Source organism: Caloenas nicobarica, chromosome 2 (assembly GCF_036013445.1).
Source record: "Caloenas nicobarica isolate bCalNic1 chromosome 2, bCalNic1.hap1, whole genome shotgun sequence".
NCBI lineage: Eukaryota > Metazoa > Chordata > Aves > Columbiformes > Columbidae > Caloenas > Caloenas nicobarica.
Window position 1 is genome coordinate 165,448,415 of NC_088246.1, and position 21,057 is coordinate 165,469,471.

General features: G+C 62.1%; 1 protein-coding gene across 2 annotated transcripts; it reads left to right on the forward strand.

Moving 5' to 3' along the window:
• Positions 1 to 5,155: 5,155 nt before the first annotated feature.
• EPPK1 (epiplakin 1) lies at positions 5,156 to 20,695 on the forward strand. Of its 2 annotated transcripts, none has more exons than XM_065628295.1 (2): positions 5,156 to 5,210; positions 9,317 to 20,695. In XM_065628295.1, exon 2 carries the CDS (start codon positions 9,352 to 9,354, stop codon positions 20,656 to 20,658), a length of 11,307 nt encoding a protein of 3,768 aa, XP_065484367.1. In that variant the 5' UTR covers positions 5,156 to 5,210; positions 9,317 to 9,351; the 3' UTR covers positions 20,659 to 20,695. The 2 variants fall into 2 exon arrangements, with proteins under 2 accessions (XP_065484367.1, XP_065484369.1); XM_065628297.1 differs by lacking the exon at positions 5,156 to 5,210 and adding an exon at positions 5,440 to 5,528.
• The last annotated feature ends 362 nt before the right edge of the window (positions 20,696 to 21,057 follow it).

Below are 21,057 nucleotides of genomic sequence, written 5' to 3' on the forward strand. Positions count from 1 at the left end.
TCCCGTTCCTCCACTTCTGTCCCCTAAAACTGCCCCCACTGAAACTGTCTCTGAACAAACTCCACGGGACTGCAGCCAAGGGGGGACAGGTCTGGAGATGCGTCAGCGAGTCTGTGCTGGGACACGTCCCCACACCGAGGAGCCCTGTGAACGCCCAGTGTGGGGTTGGGGCCCCTCACCGCTGGCGCTGCCGGCATTGCCAAGAGCAGCGCTGAGCACCCCAGCGCTCTGCAGGCTGAGAATCCACCGACATGTCCCCGGACGGTCCGGGCAGCGCTGCCGGCGCAGGCTGGGGCTGCCGACACCGGCTGCGTTGCACATTCCCGAGAGAAACCTCACCCACCACTCCCAGCCGGGGAACACACCTGGCACCACCGGCACCACCGGCCTATGTCAGCCTCATCGCAGCCCTGGGCGATGGCGCTGGCCCGGGAAACAATGACAACAGGCGCAGGGTGGCCAGGACACACATGGAAAGCGTTTGCACAATGTTTGTGCAGCTGTGCACACCCTGGGGATGCAGCTTCACCAGGGCTGGACGTGGGGATGGGGGTGATGTGAAGGACAGAGACACGGACCTGCAGCACTGGGGTGGGGACACAGGTCCCGGTGACGCTGCACCATCCCCAGGGACACGCGGTGCAGGGGGGAGGCCCAGCAGAGCCGCCGTGGCTCACAGCCCTTGCTGGGCTGGCAGAGGAGCGCCCGCGGCTGCCAGCACATCACTTTGCCGCAGGAGGGTTCTGGGGACAGCGGGGGACCCAGGTGGAGCCTTGGCCCCAAACGGGCACCATCACGGTTGGGCACTTGGTCCCATGGCTGTGCCGCCCCGCTGCAGAGCGGCCACCCCGGAGCCACCGGCCCTGCCGCAGGGACGGGGAGGCAGCGGGTGCCGCCCTGTTGCCCAATCGCCCCAGCGCTTGTCCCGCTGTGGGAACCCGCGAGCAGGACTGTCCCCACCCTGCACCCACACACCCAGAGCCACGCACTGGCACGGGGCCACGCTCCGGCACGGGGCGAGAGCCCACGGCCCCACAGCCCAGCACCCTCCGGGGCTCATCCTGCCCTGTGCAAACCACCACTGGGCACGGGGTCAGGACGCCTGCGGGGACAGAGGCAGTGGCACAGTGGGGACAGAGGCAGTGGCACAGTGGGGACAGAGGCAGTGGCGTGGCGGGGATGGAGGCAGTGGCACAGTGGGGACAGAGGCAGTGGCGTGGCGGGGATGGAGGCAGTGGCACAGTGGGGACAGAGGCAGTGGCACAGTGGGGACAGAGGCAGTGGCGTGGCGGGGATGGAGGCAGTGGCACAGTGGGGACAGAGGCAGTGGCGTGGCGGGGATGGAGGCAGTGGCACAGTGCAGTGGCACTATGGGTATGGAGGCTCCAGAGCGGCACAGGTCGCCGCCGCCACACCTGCTCTGCTCCTGGCTGTGCCCAGCATGTCCGAGCACACGTGTGTGTGTAACCACTTGCACGGCAGACGTGTGTGCCCAGCCGTGCCCGTGTGTGCAAGTGCTGGCGTTCACCATGTGGCATGGGCGCCGTGTCGGGCTGCAGAGCCCCAGCCGGCATCTCCTGGTGCTACGCTCAGCGTCCGGGCTGGACCCGGCACAGTTTGTCCTGGTGCATCGGCTGCGCTCCCGCACCATCTGCCGCTTCCTGGGCACATGCCCGGAGGGGCAGGCAGCGCGGTGACGGCACCCAAGCCGGCCTGGCGTCCTCCTGCTGCTGCTGCCATCCCACCGGTGCCACCTGTGGCACTCGGGGCCCTGGAGCCCCCGAAGCCCCCGATGCCATGGGGCTGCGCCCTTTGCCGCTGCCCTGGGCACAGCTGGGCTGGGGCAGGGGCTGGACCTCAGGTGTCCGTGGGCCTGGAATGTCCGCAGCTGGGACAGACGGACACGGTGCAGGGAGGACACGCAGCCCGGTGACACCAGGGGCTGCCCCACACCAGGGGCTGCGCTGGGAGTGTCAGACGGTGTGTCCTGGTGAGCGGCAGCACGGTTTGCCATGGCAAGGGGGCAGCCACCAGGCCTGGTGACCGCATCACGCAGTGACAGCACTGCACAGTGGGGACAGTGAGTCCCCTCCTCCGGGACCCTTCATGTGGGACCCCTCATCCGGGACCCCTCCCTGGGCTCTGCCAGCCCAGCCCCATCCGCAGTGTCCCTCCCGCAGTGCCCCCGTGACACCCGGCTGGCTCAGCCGTCCCCACCAACCCCGGCACACAGGGTGTCCCACTGCGGGACGGCTCCTGCAGCACCAGTGACCGCGGCCCGGTGCCTGCGCCTCTGGGCTTTCCCTTCCCGCAGCCAGCGGCTCCGTGGCCCCGCGGGCTCGGCCGCCGGCACAGCGGGGGTGTCACCGCAGCCAGCAGCCACCTCCAGCCAAACCGCGGCCGCCCGCGGGCAGGGAGAGGTGCCCGGGCCGGTCGCTCCTGGTCTTGCTGCGTAGCTGAGATGCTTTGGTGAAGCCGCATACGGCGAGTTGAAGGCATTCGCGGGAATTGCAGCCACACGTTACTGCTAATTACTGGAACCAGACCCGTCCCCTCCCTCTGGGCGCAGCGCCTGGGAAAGCAAAAGCAAAACAGCGTTGGCAGGCGTAGCAGCAGAACAGCCCAGCACGGCCCAGTTTGACCCAGCACAGCACACCGGGCTGCGTGAGCATGGGCCGAGGTCCCTCCTGCCTGTCCCTGCAGTGAGGCAGGGACACGATCGCCCTTGGGCCACCCGTGCCAGGCCCCCTGTCACCAGCCATGCCCGTGCCCAGCCCCGCCGCGGCGCCAGGGCCACCCTCGTCCCCAGCGCGGGCTGGTGGGGCCGGGGCTGCACAGGGACCACTGGCCCAGACCCGCCAGAGGGCGAGTGGGTCGGGTCTCCGCGGCATCGCTGCCGGGAAGCTCTGTGGTGACAGCACCGCTCCAGCACGCTGGGGCTGAGCTCTCTGTGGTGGCACCAACACTCATCCCTGTTTGCCTTGGGATTAAGGCCTCTCAGCAACCCTGGTAAGTGACACCTCTGCAAAAACTGCTGACAATGCCTGTGCAGCCACCGGAAACCCACACGGGTTCCTGGGACACAACCTAGTGCCATGTGCCACAGAAACCGGCGCCGGGACGGGGCGGCTGCCAGCCCGGCCCGGGGATGCAGCCCTTGCCCCTCACACCGTTCGGATATCGCCCCATGGGTCTGGAGCTGAGAATCGTCAAATCAGATAATCACAGAATCACAGAATCGTTGAATCATCAAATCGTCGAATCATCAAATCATCGAATCATCAAACCATCAAATCATAGAATCACAGAATCACTTTGGTTGGAAGAGCCCCATAACAGCATTGAGTCCAACCGTTACCCCAACCCCAGCACTGCCCCCTGTCCCTGAGAACCTCATGTCCGTCTGTCCAACCCCTCCAGGGACGGTGACTCCAGCACTGCCCTGGGCAGCCTGTTCCAATGCCCCACAGCCCTTTGGGGAAGAAATTGCTCCCCACATCCAACCTCAACCTCCCCTGGCGCAACTTGAGGCCGTTTCCTCTGCTCCTGGCGCTTGTTCCTGGGGAGCAGAGCCCGACCCCCCCTGGCTCCAAGCTCCTTTCAGGCAGGTCAGAGATCAGAAGGTCTCCCCTCAGCTCCTGTTCTCCAGCTGAACCCCCAGCTCCCTCAGCACCCGGGCCCACCCCTCTCTCAGCCCCACAACTCTGGCTGCTGGGGGGTGACACCGTCCCGAGGGTTCCTCTGCCCTCCCGGGACCACCAGCCCAGCCCTGCCGAGCAGCAGGGGCTCCTGCCGGGGTGTTGGGCTGAGCTGTTCCCAGGGGACGCCCCTCCACATGGGCTCACCACAGCCGGCACCAGGGCTGTGTGCCCGCCGGACCACGCGGTGCCACGCCACGCCATGCCGCAGGCTTGCCTGGCCAGCCCCGTGCCTGGATACCGGCAGCTCTCCAGACAACACACTCCCACACGCCACAAACATCTTGCCCAAGCGGTGCCATCCCTTCCCCAGCACGTTACCCATGGGCTGGCACTGGGAGGGGGCTGCCGAGCCCTATGGCCCCAAAGGGCCCCTTGGCCATGTGTGGTGCCGCTGCCCTTTGGTGCCTGCCGAGCACTCACGGCACCAGGGAGAGCAGCGGAGTGCTCAGGGGCAGAGAGGAGCTAGATGTGGGGCTGGGGACAGGGCGTGGGGCTGGTGACACAGGCAGGGGTATTTGAGTGACTCAGGTGGCAACAGGGTGGCTTGGGCTTGTTTTGGGCAATTCAGGCTTCACTTGCTCACCCAGGGATGTGGGCAAGGCGGGGGGGCCAGGGGGAAGGGTCCCCTCTGCACCCCAGCGGCTGCGGTGCTGGGTCAGAGTCTGGGGTCCGTCACCCTGCAGCTGTGGCCCCAGGCTGGGCGGACATGGCCGAGTCGAGGGGACACGGCCGAGTCGAGGGGACATGGCAATTTGAGGGCACACGGCCGACTCGAGGGGATATGGCTGATTTGATGGGACACAGCCAATTCGAGGGGACACGGCCAATTCGAGGGGACATGGCGATTCGAGGGGACACGGCAATTCGAGGGGACATGGCAATTCGAGGGGACATGGCAATTCGAGGGAACATGGCAATTCGAGGGGACACGGCCGATTCGAGGGGACATGGCGATTCGAGGGGACATGGCGATTCGAGGGGACACGGCCGTGCAGGAGGGTTGGGGACCGGGGGTGGCAGGGGTTGCCCAGGGAGGGAACTTGGGGAGAGTTGCCTCCAGGACGCGGTGCTGGGGCATTGCTGCGGTGTTGCTGGGGTGTTGGGGGATTTTGCGGCAATGGGAACAAGGATGGAGGCTGCTGGGGATGAGAGCAGCGCAGGCACGCTGGCCCGGCCGAGATCGCTCCTTTGCGGAGGGCACAATGGCTGATTTGGGGACAGGGCCACCTGCCCACCCTGCAGCGAGTCCCTCACCTGCTCACACCTGCCCCTGGGGACACGGCGCAGGGTGACGGGGCTGCAGGACCCACCGCAGCTGGACCCCCGGCACGGCACGGGGGGGCACGGGGAGGGCTGGCCCCGTGTTTCGGGCAGGGCTGGGCCGGTGTGTCATCCCAGGGGCGGGGAAGGGAAAGGTTTTAAACCTGCTCGTGTCCGGGCAGGAAGCAGCGGTGAAGCTGCGGGACTGTGGCAGCGCCGGGGAGCCCGTCCTGCGGCCACCGAGGGCAGGTAGGAGAGGTTTGGCAGAGCGGGGCCTGGCGGAGCATCGCGGGGCTGTGCCGAGGGGCCGCATGGGATGGAGGCGCACGGGCAGGTCTGGGTATGCGAGGAATGCGGTGCTGCCGGCGCTCGCCGGGCTGGCTGGGCCGCAGCTGGTGCTGGGGTGGGACAATGGGCACAGGGCGGCGGCGGTGCGGTGCTGTGGCACGCCAGGCACTGCCGGCCTCGTGGCTGAGCACAGCCGGAGGATGCTGGTGCCGGGTCCCGGCATGTCCTGGGAGCAGGACAGGAGGTGACGGCTGCCCAGGCAGGACCCTCCAGGGGAAGGTCTGTGCTGCCTCGGGGCTGCGATGGGCACAGGGGGCTTGGTGTGCCCCAGGAGAGGGCAGCGGGCGACATGGCTGGGATGGCTCCTGTGGAAGGTCTGTGCTGCCTCGGGGCTCTGACGGGCATGGGGGGCGCGGGGGCAGCGGGTGACATGGGAGGGCAGGCAGTGGGGCAGGGCACACGGGACCGGCAGCACCATTCCACGCTACCCGGTGAGGTGGGTATGCGGGGCTGTGGGATTGTCCCCCGTGGGCAGGTGCGAGCCCATCCCACGGAGGAGCAGCCCCGTCCAGCACCTGACGAGCAGGTGAGGGGCAGGAGCCATCGGTGGGACCCGGCACCGCGGCCTCTGCTCCACAGCAGCCAGTGCTGCCCAAGAGGAGCACCGGGCGTTCCGAGTGCCCCAGCACCCTGCCTGTCCCTGTCCCTGTCCCTGTCCCTGTCCCCCTTCTGTCACAGCCCCAGCCAACTTCTGTGCTGCTCTCCCTCCCCCTGAAACACCCCCAGCTCAGCCTGTCCCACCAGAGACCCCACAGACTCCCCCGGCCCAACCAGGCTCCCACCCACAGCCCCAGCCACCCCCAGCTCTGCTGCCCCCTCCTCTGCCGCCCCCTCCTCTGCCACCCCCTCCCCGAAACTGTGCTCCACACCCTGCCAGTAAAACCTGTCCCTCCTCCCAGTCCCTCCCCAGGGCTGCCAGCAGCTTCTCCCTCCCCAGCCAGGTGCAGACTGTGGGTGCAGGTGTGGGGTGTCCATGGGACGTGGGGCAGAATGTGGGTGCGGCTGTGCAGGGTGTCCATGGGAGGTGGGGCAGCTGTGGGTGCAGATATGTGGGGTGTCCATGAGATGTGGGGCAGCTGCAGGAGCAGATGTGGGGTGACCCATGGGATGTAGGGCAGCTGTGGGTGCAGATGTGTGGGGTGTCCATGGGGTGCATGGGAAGAGCCTCATACCATGACTCACACCCAGGAGCTGCGCGGCCACACGATGCCGGTGGGTGTGAAGGGGCCGTGCACACGCATGTGGCACATCCAGGGCTCACACCAGCACATTCCTTGACGCTGGCAGAAGCCAAAGGCGTGGAGCAGCGGTTGCCGCTGCCAGGGCGAGCTGCCCGCGTCGGGGAGAGACCGTGGCCACGGGGAGGGGCGCGGGTGCCAGCGCCTGAACCTGCGCCAGGAGCTCCCCGGCTTGGTAGGCAGAGTCGGTTACTAAAAGTTTCCATGGGGCTGACGCCTGCTGACGAAAGGGAGCAGAGTCCTTGCTGTGCCGCACACCCGCTGCGTCCTCCCTGCCCGCGATGGGCTGGGGGCTCCACCTCAGCCCTGGGGGTCCTGCCCCGGCCCCCCAGCCCTGCTGGGATTGGGGTTTCAAGCTGTGCAGTGTTATGAGCAGCAGAGCCCAAATCCCCTCTGCACGCCGGTGCCCGTGGCCAGCTCGGGTCTGGGATGTGCGGGACCTGCCCAGGCTCTCCGGTACCGCAGCCACCCCAGCACTGCCCACCCCTGTGCCACGGCACAGCCGGGCTGAGCTCCGCTCCTGCCAGGTGCAGCACAGCCTGCGCCACCCAACCCGGCATCCCTCTGCCAGGACAGGGCTGCGGCGCCGGGAGCGGCTTTTCCAGCCCTGCGGGGTGGCACAGCCCCGGGGCCGGGGTGGGCAGAGCCGGGTGAGGGGCTGCCAGCCGCATCGTGGGTTAACGTGTGTGTGGCCCCAGGCACGGGCTGCCCAGTGTCAGCAGCGCGGGTCCGTGTCCCCAGTGTGAGCCTGCGGGACAGAGAGAGGCAGGGACCCCCTGCTCCCACCCACAGCCCACGCACAGGCCCCTCGCTGTCCCCACCAGGCAGAGACCCCCGAGCCCCGACCCCGCTCTCCTCCTCGCCTCCCCCAGCGCGGCTCAGGACAGTGTCCCATCCCGCCCAGTGTCCCCACCTCTTGGCACCGGGTGCAGCCCTGAACCTGCAAACACAAACACCTTTGCCTGGGCAGATCCGCGCTCGCGCTGACATCACAGGGCGGACGGCGCCGTTGGGCCCTTTCCCCCGGGACGGGCAGCGACACCGGAGTGCGCTGGGACAGGAGCCGGGGTGAGGAGAAGGGGCTGGGCTGGGCGGGGGGCGCAGGATGGGCTGAGCGGGCACACGGGGCTGGGCTGGGGCACAGAGCCCATGGAGAGGCTGGTCCTGTGGGGAGCAGGGCCCCGGCATGGCATCGCCGGCACTGGCATGGCACTGCCAGCACCGGCATGGCACTTGCGGCGCTGGCACAGGTCTGCCGGCACTGGCGTGCTGCCCCGCATGCCCGGGTGTTTGCTGTGGCAGCACAAGGAGGGACGTGGGTCTGTGGACCCCGGGCAGGATCTGCACCCCAGAGATACGGCTGGTCCCCACCGTCCCCAAGCAGAGCCATTGCCGTGGGAGGGTCAGTGTGGCACCGGCACTCCCTGGAGCTGCTGTGCCAGTGCTCCTCTGCTCTGCCTCCATGTGCCACGGGCAGCCCAGCTCTGGCTGTGTCCTTGAGCTGGGACCGGAGATGCTGGCGGGTGAGATCTCCTCAGCCAGGCCTCACCTGCCTCCGCAGGGCTGGCACAGCTCTGGCACAGCCGCTCTGCAGCAGTGCCAGAGGTTCTGTTAAGGGATGGGGCTCAGGGGGGAACAGGAGCTGCCCCTGTGGCCCTGCGCAGCAGGGCCGCCCGCTCCCCAAACCTCAACCCCAGCTCCTGGCTGCAGGACCGGCCTCCAGCCCCAGGACCGAAGGTCCCAGGCACGGTGCAGGGCTGCGGTGGTGAGGAGCCTCTGCAGCATGTGCCACAGCCATGGTGCCGTGGAATCACAGGAGCATTTTGGTTGGAAATGCCCCTCAAGATCAAGTCCAACCGTTCTCCCACCCTGGCACTATCCATGTCCCTGAGAACCTCATCTCCGTCTGTCCAACCCTCCAGGGATGGTGACTCCAGCACTGCCCTGGGCAGCCTGTTCCAATGCCCCACAGCCCTTTGGGGAAGAAATTGTTCCCCAGATCCAACCTCAACCTCCCCTGGCGCAACTTGAGGCCGTTTCCTCTGGTCCTGGCGCTTGTTCCTGGGGAGCAGAGCCCGACCCCCCCTGGCTCCAAGCTCCTTTCAGGCAGGTCAGAGATCAGAAGGTCTCCCCTCAGCTCCTGTTCTCCAGCTGAACCCCCAGCTCCCTCAGCCGCTCCCATCACACTTGTGCTCCAGCCCCTCACCAGCTCCGTTCCCTGCTCCCAACTCGCTCCAGCACCTCGTCCCCGGCGGACAGATCCGCCTCTCCCCTGGCACGGGGTTTTCTTTTGCCTGTGCCAGTGCCAGCAGCAGCCCCAGCGTTGCCGGTGCTCCCTGGGGGTCCATGCTTTTGGCTGGTGCTCGGCCCCAAGCCCAGCTCCATCCAGACCTTGAGACAAGCCCTGCACACGCTGTTGGCCACACGTGTGTGACAGCTCGTGGAGACTTTGCTCCTCACCAGTGCCAGCCCTGCCTCAGCCCAGTGCCCACTGGTCCCAGGGGTGGTTCTGCTCCAGCCTCTCACGGTGACGTGTCCTCGTGTACCCAGCAAGTCCAGCTCAGGAAGCAGAGGCCGCTCACCTCTGTCAGGCCTGGCTTAGCATGTTGGGGACAGGGGCACGCACAGTGCCCTGACCATGCTCAGCCTTTGGCTGTTACATCCTCCTGCCTCAGAAGTGTTTCTTTGTCTTTTTCCCCCCATATTTAGCATGCAAAACACAGAAAAGCTGATTTCTCACTGAGCTTTCCCATTCTCTCCCCTCTCCAGAGTCTTGAGAGCTGTGAGAGGAGCGCAGTGTGAGGATGGAGAGCCAGCCAGCGGTGAACGGCCACGCTGTCCCCATCGCTCACCAGGACAACGTGCAGGGAGCAAACCGCCTGTGCCAGGACAGGCTGCCTGGAAAACAGAAGAAAGCAGCTGGCGGGGATGTGACGGTGATGGATGCTCCCAGTGAACCCTTGGAGGCAGCTGGCAGCATTGCTGGAGTTTGTGTAGGGGCTTCGAAGAAGATAATGAGCTTTTATGAGGCCACAAGAGAGCATCTTCTGAGTCTGGATCCAGCACTCTGTCTTCTGGAGGCCCAGGCGGCCACGGGCTCCATCATTGACCCGGTGACGAACCGGCAGGTCTCCGTGGCAGAAGCCGTGCAGCTGGGGCTGGTGGGGCTGGAGCTGAAGGAGAAGCTGCTCACTGCCGAGAAAGCTGCCACTGGCTTCGTGGACCCCTACACTGAGGAGAAAGTCTCGCTCTACCAGGCGATGCAGAAGGAGCTGGTGGGGAGGGAACAAGGCGCTCGGCTGCTGGAGGCCCAGGTCGCAACCGGAGGCGTCATCGACCCGGCCACCGGCCGGCGGCTCCCAGCAGATGTTGCCTGCGAGAGGGGATATTTAGACGAAGAGATGAGACAGGTCCTCTCTGACCCCAGCAACGAGGAGAGCAAAGGGTTCCTCAACCCCAGCACTTTGGAGAGGGTCACCTACACGGAGCTCATGAAGAGCTGTGTTGTTGATCCGGCCTCAGGCTTCCTCCTCTTGCCCGTGCAAACCATGTTCGCGGGGCTGGGGGTGAGGGTGAGCAGCAGGGACCTGCTGGACGCCGGCATCATCAGCCCCGACACGTTCCGAGGTCTTGAGGAGGGAAGAGTTTCTGCCCAGGAGGTAGCAGAGAACGACTCGGTTCAGCGGTTCCTGCGTGGGACGAGGAGCGTGGCCGGCGTTGTCCTGCCCTCCGGTGAGCGGAAAAGCCTTTACCAGGCGCTGAGAGAGCATCTCCTGCTGCCTGGGGCTGCCCTGATGCTCCTGCAAGTCCAGGCCTCCACCGGCAGCCTGACAGACCCCATAAAGAACAAAAGCTACTCGGTCGATGAGGCTGTCAGGGTGGGTCTCATCGGCCCAGAGCTTCATGAGAAAATGTCTTCAGCAGAGAAGACCATCACTGGCTACAGGGACCCCTACACTGGAGAAATGCTTTCTCTGTTCCAAGCCATCGGGAAGGGCTTTGTCCCCAGAGATCATGGCATTTGCCTTCTGGAGGCTCAGATGGCCACAGGGGGTATAATCGCTCCAGGCAGGCACCTCCGTGTCCCCACAGAGACAGCCTGCAGGTGGGAGTACCTGGATGAGGCCACCAGACAGCTCCTCTCCAGTCCTACTGAGGACATGAGAGGGTTCTTCGACCCCAGCTCCAAGGAGAAGCTGCTCTACGCAGAGCTGCTCAAGCGCTGCCTCACCGATCCCAACACCGGGCTCCTGCTGCTGCCACTTGGTGGAGACAGCAGAGAAGGATCTGAGGGAACCCAGCTCTTCTTTGACCACAGGAGCCAAACAGCTCTGGAGAACACGCAGATACCCGTTGCTGCAGGTAAATTCAAGGGAAAGTCAGTGTCCCTCTGGAAACTCCTCTTCTCAGACTACATCCAGGGCCAGCAAAGAGCTGCTCTTGCCCAGCAGTACCTCGCAGGAACACTCTCCATGCAAGAACTGGGTAAGGCAGTCAGTGCCACCATCGAGGAGATGGCTTCCACCGCTAACGTCACCTTTGAAGGACTGAGGGACCGGGTGACAGCTGACCAGCTCCTGAGCTCTGAAATCATCAACCAAGATTTGTTCAAGAAACTGAAGGAGGGAGAAACATCAGCCAAAGAGGTTGTCAGCATGGACACTGTCAAGAAGTACCTGCAAGGGACCGGTAGCATTGGTGGGCTCCTCCTTCCTGACTCCCAGGAGAAGATCAGCATCTACCAGGCCAAGCGGAAAGGACTTTTGAGGCCAGGAACGTCACTGATCCTCCTGGAGGCACAGGCTGCTACGGGATTTATCATTGACCCAGCTGCCAACAAAAGGTATTCTGTGGATGAGGCCTTAAGAGCGAATGTCATTGGCCCAGATGTTTACGACAAGCTACTGTCCGCAGAGAAATCCGTCACTGGCTATAGAGATCCCTACACGGGTGACAAGATTTCCCTCTTCCAGGCCATGAACAAGGAGCTCATCGTCAAGGAGCATGCCATCCGCCTGCTGGAGGCCCAGATCGCCACCGGTGGCATCATCGACCCCGTCAACAGCCACCGCATCCCCGTGGAGGTGGCCTACCGGCGTGGATACTTTGACAAGAAGATGAACGTCATCCTGTCTGACCCCAGCGATGACACCAAGGGCTTCTTCGACCCCAACACCCACGAGAACCTCACCTACCTGCAGCTAAAGGAGAAGTGCATCACTGAGCCGTCCACTGGGCTTTGCCTCCTGCCCCTGAACAGCAGGAGGCGCCAGTTCATCGATGATGCCACCAGACGGGTGTTCAGGAGCTCCTGGCTGCCCGTCAGGTTTGGGCGGTTGCAGGGGGAGAAGGTCTCTGTGTGGGACCTGCTGAACTCTGAGTACTTCAGCGAGGGCCGGCGCCGAGAAATATTCAACCACTACCAGCTGCGGAAACTCACCCTGGAGCAGATTCGAATCATGTTAGAGGAGGAAATGAAGAAATGGGCCCCCATCAAGTTCCCAGCCATGCGGGGCAGTGTCAGCGCTTACCACCTGATGGAAACGGGAGTCATTGACAAGGCCCTGTTTGAGAAGGTGTTGGAGGGGTCTGTCACACCAGAGGAAGTCCTGCACATGGACTCAGTCAGGAAGTACCTCTATGGCTCCGGCAGCATCGGGGGGATCGTGCTCCAACCATCAAACCAGAGGATAAGCATTTATGAGGCCATGAAGAAAAATCTCATGGTGCCAGGAGTGGCTCTCCCACTGCTGGAGGCCCAGGCTGCCACGGGCTTCATCATTGACCCTGTGAACAACCAGAAACTCTCTGTGGATGACGCCGTCAAGGAGGGAGTCATTGGGCCAGATGTCCATGAGAAGCTGCAGCACGCAGAAGGGGCTGTAACAGGCTACAAAGATCCTTTCACAGGCAAGAAGATACCTCTCTTCCAGGCGATGAAGAAGGGCCTGATTGCTGACAAACAGGCCATGCAGCTGATGGAGGTGCAGATGGCTACAGGAGGCATCATCGACCCAACGTGTGGCCACCACATCCCCACGGAAGCTGCGCAGAAGCGAGGGTGCCTGGACAAGGACACGAGCAAGGCCCTTTCTAAGCCCAGTGATGACAACAGAGCCTTCTGCGTCCCGGACAGCAAAGAGACCGTGACCTATGCCGAGCTCATCAAGCGCTGCCAGAAGGACGAGATCTCCGGCTTCCACCTGCTGCCTCTGGCACAGGCAGCTGCCCCGGCCCACACCGACGAACAAATCCAACGCATTTTTAAGGAAAATGTGGTGAAGGAAAAAGGGGTGTCCCTCTGGGAGCTGATCCACTTTGGGTATTTCACTGAGGAGCAGAGGAGCGATTTCGTGGAGAGGTTCCGCTCTGAGGAGATGTCGCTGCAGCAGCTGGTTGCTCTTGTCCTCCGGCTGGTCAGGGAGATGGAGATGCAAGCCTGCAGCCACATCACCCTGGAAGGCTTGCAGGGCAGCGTCCCCGTTGTCTGGCTGCTGGATGCCGGCATCATCACTGAGAAGGTGTTTGAGGAACTGGCTCAGGGCATCAGAACTCCTGAGGAGGTGGCCGCGATGGAGAGCGTGAAGAGGTACCTGCAGGGCACAGGCAGCATTGCCGGGGTGTTTGTAGAGGCATCCAAGAAGAAGATGAGCTTGTACGATGCCATGAAGAACAATCTCCTCCTCCCTGGGGCTGCTCTGCGTCTGCTGGAAGCTCAGGCAGCCACCGGCTACCTGACGGACACGGCCACCAACCGGAGGCTCAGCGTGAGGGATGCCGTGAAAGCAGGTGTGGTTGGTGAGGAGCTCACCGAGAAACTGCTTCTGGCTGAGAGGGCAGTGACCGGATACACAGACCCCTACACCGAGAGCTCCATCTCGGTGTGCCAAGCGCTCAGGAAAGAGCTGATTCCCCTGGGAGATGCTGTTCCCCTGCTAGAGGCCCAGCTGGCCACCGGAGGGGTCATCGATCCCATCCACCACCATCACCTTCCACTGCAGGCTGCCTGCAGATACGGCTTCTACGACGAGGACCTGAACCAAACCCTCTCTCAGCTGAACGACACCACCAAAGTCTTTTTTGATCCAAACACCAAGGAGAACGTGACCTACCAGCAGCTGAAGGACAGGTGCATTCAGGAGGCTGAGTCAGGCCTCTGGCTCCTTCCTCTGTCAGAAAACGCCATGTTTTGTGTGGATGAACAAACCATGGAGGTGCTGAAGTCTGTGACGGTTTGCGTGAACATAGGGCGGTTCAAAGGACAGACCGTGTCAGTCTGGGACCTCCTCAACTCTGAATACCTCTCAGACAGCAAGAGAAGAGAGCTGGTGCAAAAGTACAAAGATGAGAAAGCTGAAGTACTGCATGAGATCGTAACCATTGTCACCACGATCATCAGGGAGACTGAGACACGAGGCAAGAAGTTTGCATTCCAGGGCCTGCGGAAAAGAGTATCTGCCAGTGACCTTTTCCAGTCTCAACTGATAGACAAAAAAACCCTCGATGAGCTCAACCAGGGGAAGAAAACAGTCAAAGAAGTCACTGAGATGGACTCTGTCCGCAGGTACCTGGAGGGCAGCAATTTCATCGCAGGGGTCCTTATACAACCGAGCAATGAGAAGATGAGCATCTACCAGGCCATGTGGAAGGGCATCCTGAGGCCAGGGACAGCTCTGGTTCTGCTGGAGGCACAGGCTGCCACCGGCTTCATCATTGACCCAGAGAAAAACAAGAAGTATTCAGTGGAAGAAGCACTAACCGCTGGTCTGATTGGAGGGGAGATTTTTGAAAAGCTACTCTCTGCAGAAAGAGCCGTGACAGGCTACACCGACCCCTACACAAAAGCCCAGATATCCCTGTTTGAAGCGATGAACCAAGAGCTGATTGTGAAGAGCCACGGCATCCGCCTGCTGGAGGCCCAGATCGCCACCGGCGGCATCATCGACCCCGTGCACAGCCACCGCATCCCCGTGGAGGTGGCCTACCAGCGCGGATACTTCAACCAGGAGATGAACCAGGTCCTGTCCGACCCCAGCGATGACACCAAGGGCTTCTTCGACCCCAACACCCACGAGAACCTCACCTACATGCAGCTCCTGGAGAGATGTGTCCAGGATCCAGAGACTGGGTTGTACATGCTACAAATTGTACAGGAAGGAGGAAAGTACTTCTACATTGATGAGCTTACAAAACAGGCTTTGCGCTCAACGCCTCTTGAAGTGAAAGTTGGAAAGTTTAAGGACCAAAGAGTTTCTGTCTGGGAAATCCTCTGTTCTCATTACATCTCTGAGCAGAAAAAGAAAGATCTAGTGATGCAGTACAAATCCAAAACCCTCACACTGGAAGAGCTTATAGCGCTCATCCTCAAAATAATTGAGGATACAGAGCAAAGAGCAGAAGCCCTCAAGGTTAAAGGACTCCGGGGGGATGTGTCCATAGCGGAATTATTTAACTCTGAGATAATTGACAAGAAAACTCTTGATCAGCTGCAGGATGGGAGTCTCGCGCTTGCCAGCCTCACAAAGAGGGAGATCGTCAAAAGGTACTTGGATGGCACTGGATGCATTGCCGGGGTTCTGCTCCCATCAAGGAAAGAGAAGATGAGCATCTACCAGGCCCTGGAGAAGGGTCTCCTCACGGAGCAATGTGCACTGGGGCTGCTGGAGGCACAGGCTGCCACTGGTTTTCTCATTGACCCGCTGAAAAATAAGAAGCTCTCTGTGGACGAGGCCGTCTCGTCCGGGCTGGTGGGCAGTGAGCTGCACGAGAAGCTGCTGTCGGCAGAGAAAGCTGTGACAGGATACACAGACCCTCGTGCAGGAAATAAAATATCCCTTTTCCAGGCCATAAAGCAAAAGGTAACAGGGAAGGAGGATGGGATCCGCCAGCTGGAGGCCCAGATTGCCACCGGTGGCATCATCGACCCCGTGCACAGCCACCGCCTGCCCATCGAGGTGGCCTGCCGGCGCGGATACTTGGATGAAGATATGTTTCTCCTGCTTTCTGATCCAGATCATGGTAGCAAAGGTTTTATAGATCCAAACACTCATGAGAAAATCAGTTACAGTCAGCTCCTGCAGAGATGTTCCAAAGACAGAGACACTGGATTGTACCTGCTGCAGGTCATGGAAAAAGCACATGACTATTTCTACATCGATGAGCAAACAAAAAATGCCCTATTATGTACAAAGGTACAAGTACCTGTTGGAAAATATAAAGGACAAATATTGTCACTGTGGGAACTGCTCTGTTCTGAGTACATCACAGAGGAGAAGAGAAAAGAACTGGTGAAAAAATATAAAGAGGAATCCCATCACATTCTACAGGGAATCATTGATACGATACTAAAAATCATTAAGGAAAAAGAAGAGGACAGAAGTGACGTCTGGTTCCAAGGACTCAGACAACAAGTAACAGCATCAGAGCTTCTCAGCGCAAAGATAATTACAGAAGAAACAATGGAAAAACTCCACGAAGGAAAAGAGTCGGCACAAGAAATAGCACAAATGGAGACTGTGAGAAGATACCTTGAGGGAACTGGAAGCATCGCGGGTGTGCTGGTGCCCTCCAAAGCCAATCCCAGCAAGATGGAGAAGATGAGCATCTACACGGCCATGTGGAAGGGCATCCTGAGACCAGGGACAGCGTTGGTGCTGCTGGAGGCGCAGGCTGCCACCGGCTTCATCATTGATCCGCTCAACAACAAGAAGCTCTCCGTGGATGAGGCCGTCTCCTCGGGGCTGGTGGGCAGCGAGCTGCAAAAAAAACTTCTTTCTGCAGAGAGGTCCGTGACAGGGTACACCCACCCCTGCACCGGACAAAAGATGTCCCTCTTCCAGGCCATGAAGAAGGAGCTCATCGTCAAGGAGCACGGCATCCGCCTGCTGGAGGCCCAGATCGCCACCGGCGGCATCATCGACCCCGTGCACAGCCACCGTCTCCCTGTGGAAGCTGCCTACAGGCGTGGCTACTTCGATGAGGAGATGAACCAGGTCCTGTCCGACCCCAGCGATGACACCAAGGGCTTCTTCGACCCCAACACCCACGAGAACCTCACCTACATGCAGCTCCTGCGCCGCTGCGTGCCCGACGCGGACACGGGGCTGCTCATGCTGCAGCTGATGGACAAGGGCTCCGTGCTCTACCAGCTGAGCGAGGACGCCCGCCAAGCCCTGCAGGCCGCCCGCACCAGCCTCAGCGTGGGGCTCTTCCAGGGCCAGAGCGTCACCGTCTGGGAGCTGCTCTTCTCCCGCTACGTCCCCGACCACCGGCGCCAGGACCTGCTCCGCAGGTACAAGGTGGGCACGCTCAGCATCAACGAGATGATCACCCTCCTCACCGCCATTGTCACTGGGGCTGAGGGACACGGTGCTGCCCTGGCCAGCATGCAGACACAGCAGGAGACCCCGGCACCGGCCCAGAACAGCGACGCCTTGGGCTCCCGGCAGCAGCAGGAGCTGGAGCAGGAGCAGGAGCTGGAGCAGGAGCAGGAGCTGGAGCGGTCCCTCAAGTCCTCCACTGTCCAGGTCTCAGCCGGCAGCTTCCAGGGCAGGAAGGTCTCCCTGTGGGAGCTGCTCTTCTCCAAGTACGTGTCCGAGGCCAAGAGGCAGGAGCTGCTGGGGCAGGTCAAGTCCAGGAGCCTGGCGCTGGACCGGTTGGCCGGGCTCCTCACCGGCCTCGTGGAGGAGGCAGAGAAGCGCAGCAGCAACGTCACGTTCACGGGCCTCAGGAGGCAGGTGACGGCCTCGGACCTGCTGGACTCGGGCATCATCGACAAGGACACGCTGGCCGACCTGGTGCAGGGCGCCAAGACGGTGCAGGAGGTGACGCAGATGGCCTCCGTCAAACGCTACCTGGACGGCACGGGCTGCATCGCCGGCGTGCTGGTGCCCTCCAAGGCTGACCCCGCCAAGATGGAGAAGATGAGCATCTACCAGGCCATGTGGAAGGGCATCCTGAGGCAGGGCACGGCGCTGGTGCTGCTGGAGGCGCAGGCTGCCACCGGCTTCATCGTTGATCCACTCACCAACCAGAAACTCTCTGTGGACGAGGCCGTCTCCTCGGGGCTGGTGGGCAGCGAGCTGCACGAGAAGCTGCTGTCGGCAGAGAGGGCCGTGACGGGCTACACCGACCCGTACACAGACGACAAGATCTCCCTCTTCCAGGCCATGAAGAAGGAGCTCATCGTCAAGGAGCACGGCATCCGCCTGCTGGAGGCCCAGATCGCCACCGGCGGCATCATCGACCCCGTGCACAGCCACCGTCTCCCTGTGGAAGCTGCCTACAGGCGCGGCTACTTCGACGAGGAGATGAACCAGGTCCTGTCCGACCCCAGCGATGACACCAAGGGCTTCTTCGACCCCAACACCCACGAGAACCTCACCTACATGCAGCTCCTGCGCCGCTGCGTGCCCGACCCGGACACGGGGCTGCTCATGCTGCAGCTGATGGACAAGGGCTCCGTGCTCTACCAGCTGAGCGAGGACGCCCGCCAAGCCCTGCAGGCCGCCCGCACCAGCCTCAGCGTGGGGCTCTTCCAGGGCCAGAGCGTCACCGTCTGGGAGCTGCTCTTCTCCCGCTACGTCCCCGACCACCGGCGCCAGGACCTGCTCCGCAGGTACAAGGTGGGCACGCTCAGCATCAACGAGATGATCACCCTCCTCACCGCCATTGTCACTGGAGCTGAGGGACACGGTGCTGCCCTGGCCAGCATGCAGACACAGCAGGAGACCCCGGCACCGGCCCAGAACAGCGACGCCTTGGGCTCCCGGCAGCAGCAGGAGCTGGAGCAGGAGCAGGAGCTGGAGCAGGAGCAGGAGCTGGAGCGGTCCCTCAAGTCCTCCACTGTCCAGGTCTCAGCCGGCAGCTTCCAGGGCAGGAAGGTCTCCCTGTGGGAGCTGCTCTTCTCCAAGTACGTGTCCGAGGCCAAGAGGCAGGAGCTGCTGGGGCAGGTCAAGTCCAGGAGCCTGGCGCTGGACCGGTTGGCCGGGCTCCTCACCGGCCTCGTGGAGGAGGCAGAGAAGCGCAGCAGCAACGTCACGTTCACGGGCCTCAGGAGGCAGGTGACGGCCTCGGACCTGCTGGACTCGGGCATCATCGACAAGGACACGCTGGCCGACCTGGTGCAGGGTGCCAAGACGGTGCAGGAGGTGACGCAGATGGCCTCCGTCAAACGCTACCTGGACGGCACGGGCTGCATCGCCGGCGTGCTGGTGCCCTCCAAGGCTGACCCCGCCAAGATGGAGAAGATGAGCATCTACCAGGCCATGTGGAAGGGCATCCTGAGGCAGGGCACGGCGCTGGTGCTGCTGGAGGCGCAGGCTGCCACCGGCTTCATCGTTGATCCACTCACCAACCAGAAACTCTCTGTGGACGAGGCCGTCTCCTCGGGGCTGGTGGGCAGCGAGCTGCACGAGAAGCTGCTGTCGGCAGAGAGGGCTGTGACGGGCTACACCGACCCGTACACAGACGACAAGATCTCCCTCTTCCAGGCCATGAAGAAGGAGCTCATCGTCAAGGAGCACGGCATCCGCCTGCTGGAGGCCCAGATCGCCACCGGCGGCATCATCGACCCCGTGCACAGCCACCGTCTCCCTGTGGAAGCTGCCTACAGGCGCGGCTACTTCGACGAGGAGATGAACCAGGTCCTGTCCGACCCCAGCGATGACACCAAGGGCTTCTTCGACCCCAACACCCACGAGAACCTCACCTACATGCAGCTCCTGCGCCGCTGCGTGCCCGACCCGGACACGGGGCTGCTCATGCTGCAGCTGATGGACAAGGGCTCCGTGCTCTACCAGCTGAGCGAGGACGCCCGCCAAGCCCTGCAGGCCGCCCGCACCAGCCTCAGCGTGGGGCTCTTCCAGGGCCAGAGCGTCACCGTCTGGGAGCTGCTCTTCTCCCGCTACGTCCCCGACCACCGGCGCCAGGACCTGCTCCGCAGGTACAAGGTGGGCACGCTCAGCATCAACGAGATGATCACCCTCCTCACCGCCATTGTCACTGGGGCTGAGGGACACGGTGCTGCCCTGGCCAGCATGCAGACACAGCAGGAGACCCCGGCACCGGCCCAGAACGGCGACGCCTTGGGCTCCCGGCAGCAGCAGGAGCTGGAGCAGGAGCAGGAGCTGGAGCAGGAGCAGGAGCTGGAGCGGTCCCTCAAGTCCTCCACTGTCCAGGTCTCAGCCGGCAGCTTCCAGGGCAGGAAGGTCTCCCTGTGGGAGCTGCTCTTCTCCAAGTACGTGTCCGAGGCCAAGAGGCAGGAGCTGCTGGGGCAGGTCAAGTCCAGGAGCCTGGCGCTGGACCGGTTGGCCGGGCTCCTCACCGGCCTCGTGGAGGAGGCAGAGAAGCGCAGCAGCAACGTCACGTTCACGGGCCTCAGGAGGCAGGTGACGGCCTCGGACCTGCTGGACTCGGGCATCATCGACAAGGACACGCTGGCCGACCTGGTGCAGGGCGCCAAGACGGTGCAGGAGGTGACGCAGATGGCCTCCGTCAAACGCTACCTGGACGGCACGGGCTGCATCGCCGGCGTGCTGGTGCCCTCCAAGGCTGACCCCGCCAAGATGGAGAAGATGAGCATCTACCAGGCCATGTGGAAGGGCATCCTGAGGCAGGGCACGGCGCTGGTGCTGCTGGAGGCGCAGGCTGCCACCGGCTTCATCGTTGATCCACTCACCAACCAGAAACTCTCTGTGGACGAGGCCGTCTCCTCGGGGCTGGTGGGCAGCGAGCTGCACGAGAAGCTGCTGTCGGCAGAGAGGGCCGTGACGGGCTACACCGACCCGTACACAGACGACAAGATCTCCCTCTTCCAGGCCATGAAGAAGGAGCTCATCGTCAAGGAGCACGGCATCCGCCTGCTGGAGGCCCAGATCGCCACCGGCGGCATCATCGACCCCGTGCACAGCCACCGTCTCCCTGTGGAAGCTGCCTACAGGCGCGGCTACTTCGACGAGGAGATGAACCAGGTCCTGTCCGACCCCAGCGATGACACCAAGGGCTTCTTCGACCCCAACACCCACGAGAACCTCACCTACATGCAGCTCCTGCGCCGCTGCGTGCCCGACCCGGACACTGGTCTTTATTTCCTCAATATTGTTAGAAAATAATTTTATAACCTTTTGCATTTTTTCTTTATTATTGCATTGCTGATGAATTAAGCTATTGTGAATAATTTTTGTGCTGGTCGTATTTTTCTTTTTTTTTTTTAACTTCTTTTTTTTTATATTTCTACTTCCATTCAGAGAATCTCTATACTGTTTTCTTTCCTTTTCAGTAACCCACTGACATCAGGTTTAGCTTTTAAGTGGCTCTACAAGCAGTCCAGTACAGCCTATTAAGCCGTTGTCTTCTGTAGTGTTTCTGAAGGAAGGAGTCAGCCTGGGATATCTGACATCATTGTGGTTAAATGTTTTGTCCTATTTTCCTCATCCAGGTTTAAATGGAAGTATGGATTTTGCGCTGTGGGAGGTGTAGTGAGAATGGTATTTTTATTCTTTTTCTAGCCT